Raw genomic sequence first — 1,862 nt, forward strand, 5'->3', positions numbered from 1 at the left:
ATGGCGTTGCGTGAGGTGAGCCCCGGATGCGTGGCCCGGCCCACCGCTGACCCTCACCCTCACCTTCCCGCCGGCCACCACTACCGCCTGCTACTCACCGACCCATAGAGGAGGCCCCGGCGGTTCATGGCCACGTAGAAGCCCGAGTGCACGGCCTTGATGGCCACAGCGCCCACACGGACCGAGCGGATCTCAACCACACCTGCGTGGAAGGGCTGGGTCAGGGCAGACACAGCCTGCGGTTCTTTTCTCTCCCCACACCTCTTTCCCAAGCACCACCTCAGGTTGGGTAGGGACCCTCAGGGACCACGGTAGGTGCCCCTGAGCTCCCCAAGGAGGTGGTGGTGACAGGAGGCAGAGACCTAGTGGATGAGACTGGGCAGGAGCACGCAGAGCACGAAAGACCTGGGAGTGTCCTGTCCCCCTACACTTGCAGCATGAAAGCTCATGGTGGGTAAGAAAAGCTCACCGAGGGTGTGCCTCAGGGCCAGCTCACAGTCCAGCAGAGCAGGCTCAGGGAGAAGCCACCACCACCCTCAGCTCCCAAGGGCACAGAGGCCTTGTCTGGGCCCCAGTCTCTGCCCTCACTCCCGGCCTGGAGGACTGAGGCCCGGCAGGGCAGTCAGACATGGTCCACACTGCCCCGATGCTGCTGTGCTCATAGATACCCCCCGACCTCTGCACCTGCTATTTCCCAGCAGGCGCAACTCAAGATACCTCCTCAGAGAGGCCCCTGAGTCCCCTACCTTCCCACGCACAGCCTGCTCTCGATTTCCTTGTGCTCCACACGGCCCCTCTGAAATGACATTACTCTCCTCTGTGCAAAGAGCCGCACGAGGGGGCCATCTCACTCACTGCTTTATCCTGTGCTCAGGGCTGTACAAGAGATACCCAGTAAATAACCACTGAGTTACTTAAGGAGAGTCCCATGCTCTACCCACAGAGCTGTCCGTCAGCTGTCATTCCAGTCCCTGTCCAGATGGGGAAATCGAGGCTTGAAGTAGTGACCATCCCGGGTCACCTTGCATAGTCAGGCCTCTCCTCCAGCCTGAGGCCACCCCGACTGGCCATGCCACTACGGCTGGACCTGCCCAGCCAGTCCCCTGTCACTGCCCTGTCGTGTGCCCTAATGAGGGCCTTGGGGCCCCAGATGAAAGGCTGTGGGAGGGGCCGGGTGATTATCGGCCTGAGCGTGGTGATTCAGGCTGCCAGCCCCGAGCGTGCCCCCTGTCCAGCTCCTGCTGGCTCTGGTGCCCAGGTACCCAGCTGCCTCCTCTCTGGCCTGTCCTGTTTGCACCACGACACTGCACAAACACTACTGAATTCTATACTCTGGGCATCACCCAGCAGGAGGACAGCACACATTCCCAGCCCTATTTAAATTTTTATTTTGAGACAGGGTCTCCCTAATTTAAGTCACCCAGGCTAGTCTCAAGCTCACCTCTTCCTGCCTCAGCCTCCCAGAGTGCTGGTATGCCAGGTGTGTGCCACTGCACTTTGTGAGTGCCCATCTCGGGACTGGCCGGGCCTGCAGCGCTCCAAGCAGCCTCGGTTTACCACCGGGCCCAATGGCTACACAGCGGAGCCAGGGCCTGATTGCCCACCCTTGCCCGTCGGTGCTGCACCCATCTAACAGTAGGGGACAGACAGGATGCCAGGCTCAGAACTGCCTTTGCCGCTGTCACCTGCCTTGTACGGTCCCCACCCCACCTCACTCACTGTCTCGGCCGTCTCGCCAGCGGGTCCCCTGCACCCGGCCGCTGGGGTCCACGCGCAGGAAGAAGTGGGTGGAGGAGAAGAGGCGCCGCCAGCGCACGTCGCCCTCCAGGTGCGGGTAGCTGCGCGGTCTCCGCGGTGCGTTC

General features: G+C 61.9%; 1 protein-coding gene across 1 annotated transcript in view; it reads right to left on the bottom strand.

Annotated features, from left to right (window-relative positions):
• Positions 1-1,862, bottom strand: part of Fgf22 (fibroblast growth factor 22) — a 4,304-nt gene that overhangs the window by 983 nt on the left and 1,459 nt on the right. Inside the window, exons 2-3 of the mRNA XM_010635148.2 lie at positions 1,720-1,847; positions 85-202 (exon numbers count right to left, since the gene is read on the bottom strand). Coding sequence (XP_010633450.1) covers positions 85-202; positions 1,720-1,847 — 246 coding nt within the window. The remainder of the gene's footprint in view (positions 1-84; positions 203-1,719; positions 1,848-1,862) is intronic.

Source organism: Fukomys damarensis, unplaced genomic scaffold (genome assembly GCF_012274545.1).
Source record: "Fukomys damarensis isolate Sample0158 unplaced genomic scaffold, DMR_v1.0_HiC HiC_scaffold_37, whole genome shotgun sequence".
NCBI classification, from domain to species: domain Eukaryota; kingdom Metazoa; phylum Chordata; class Mammalia; order Rodentia; family Bathyergidae; genus Fukomys; species Fukomys damarensis.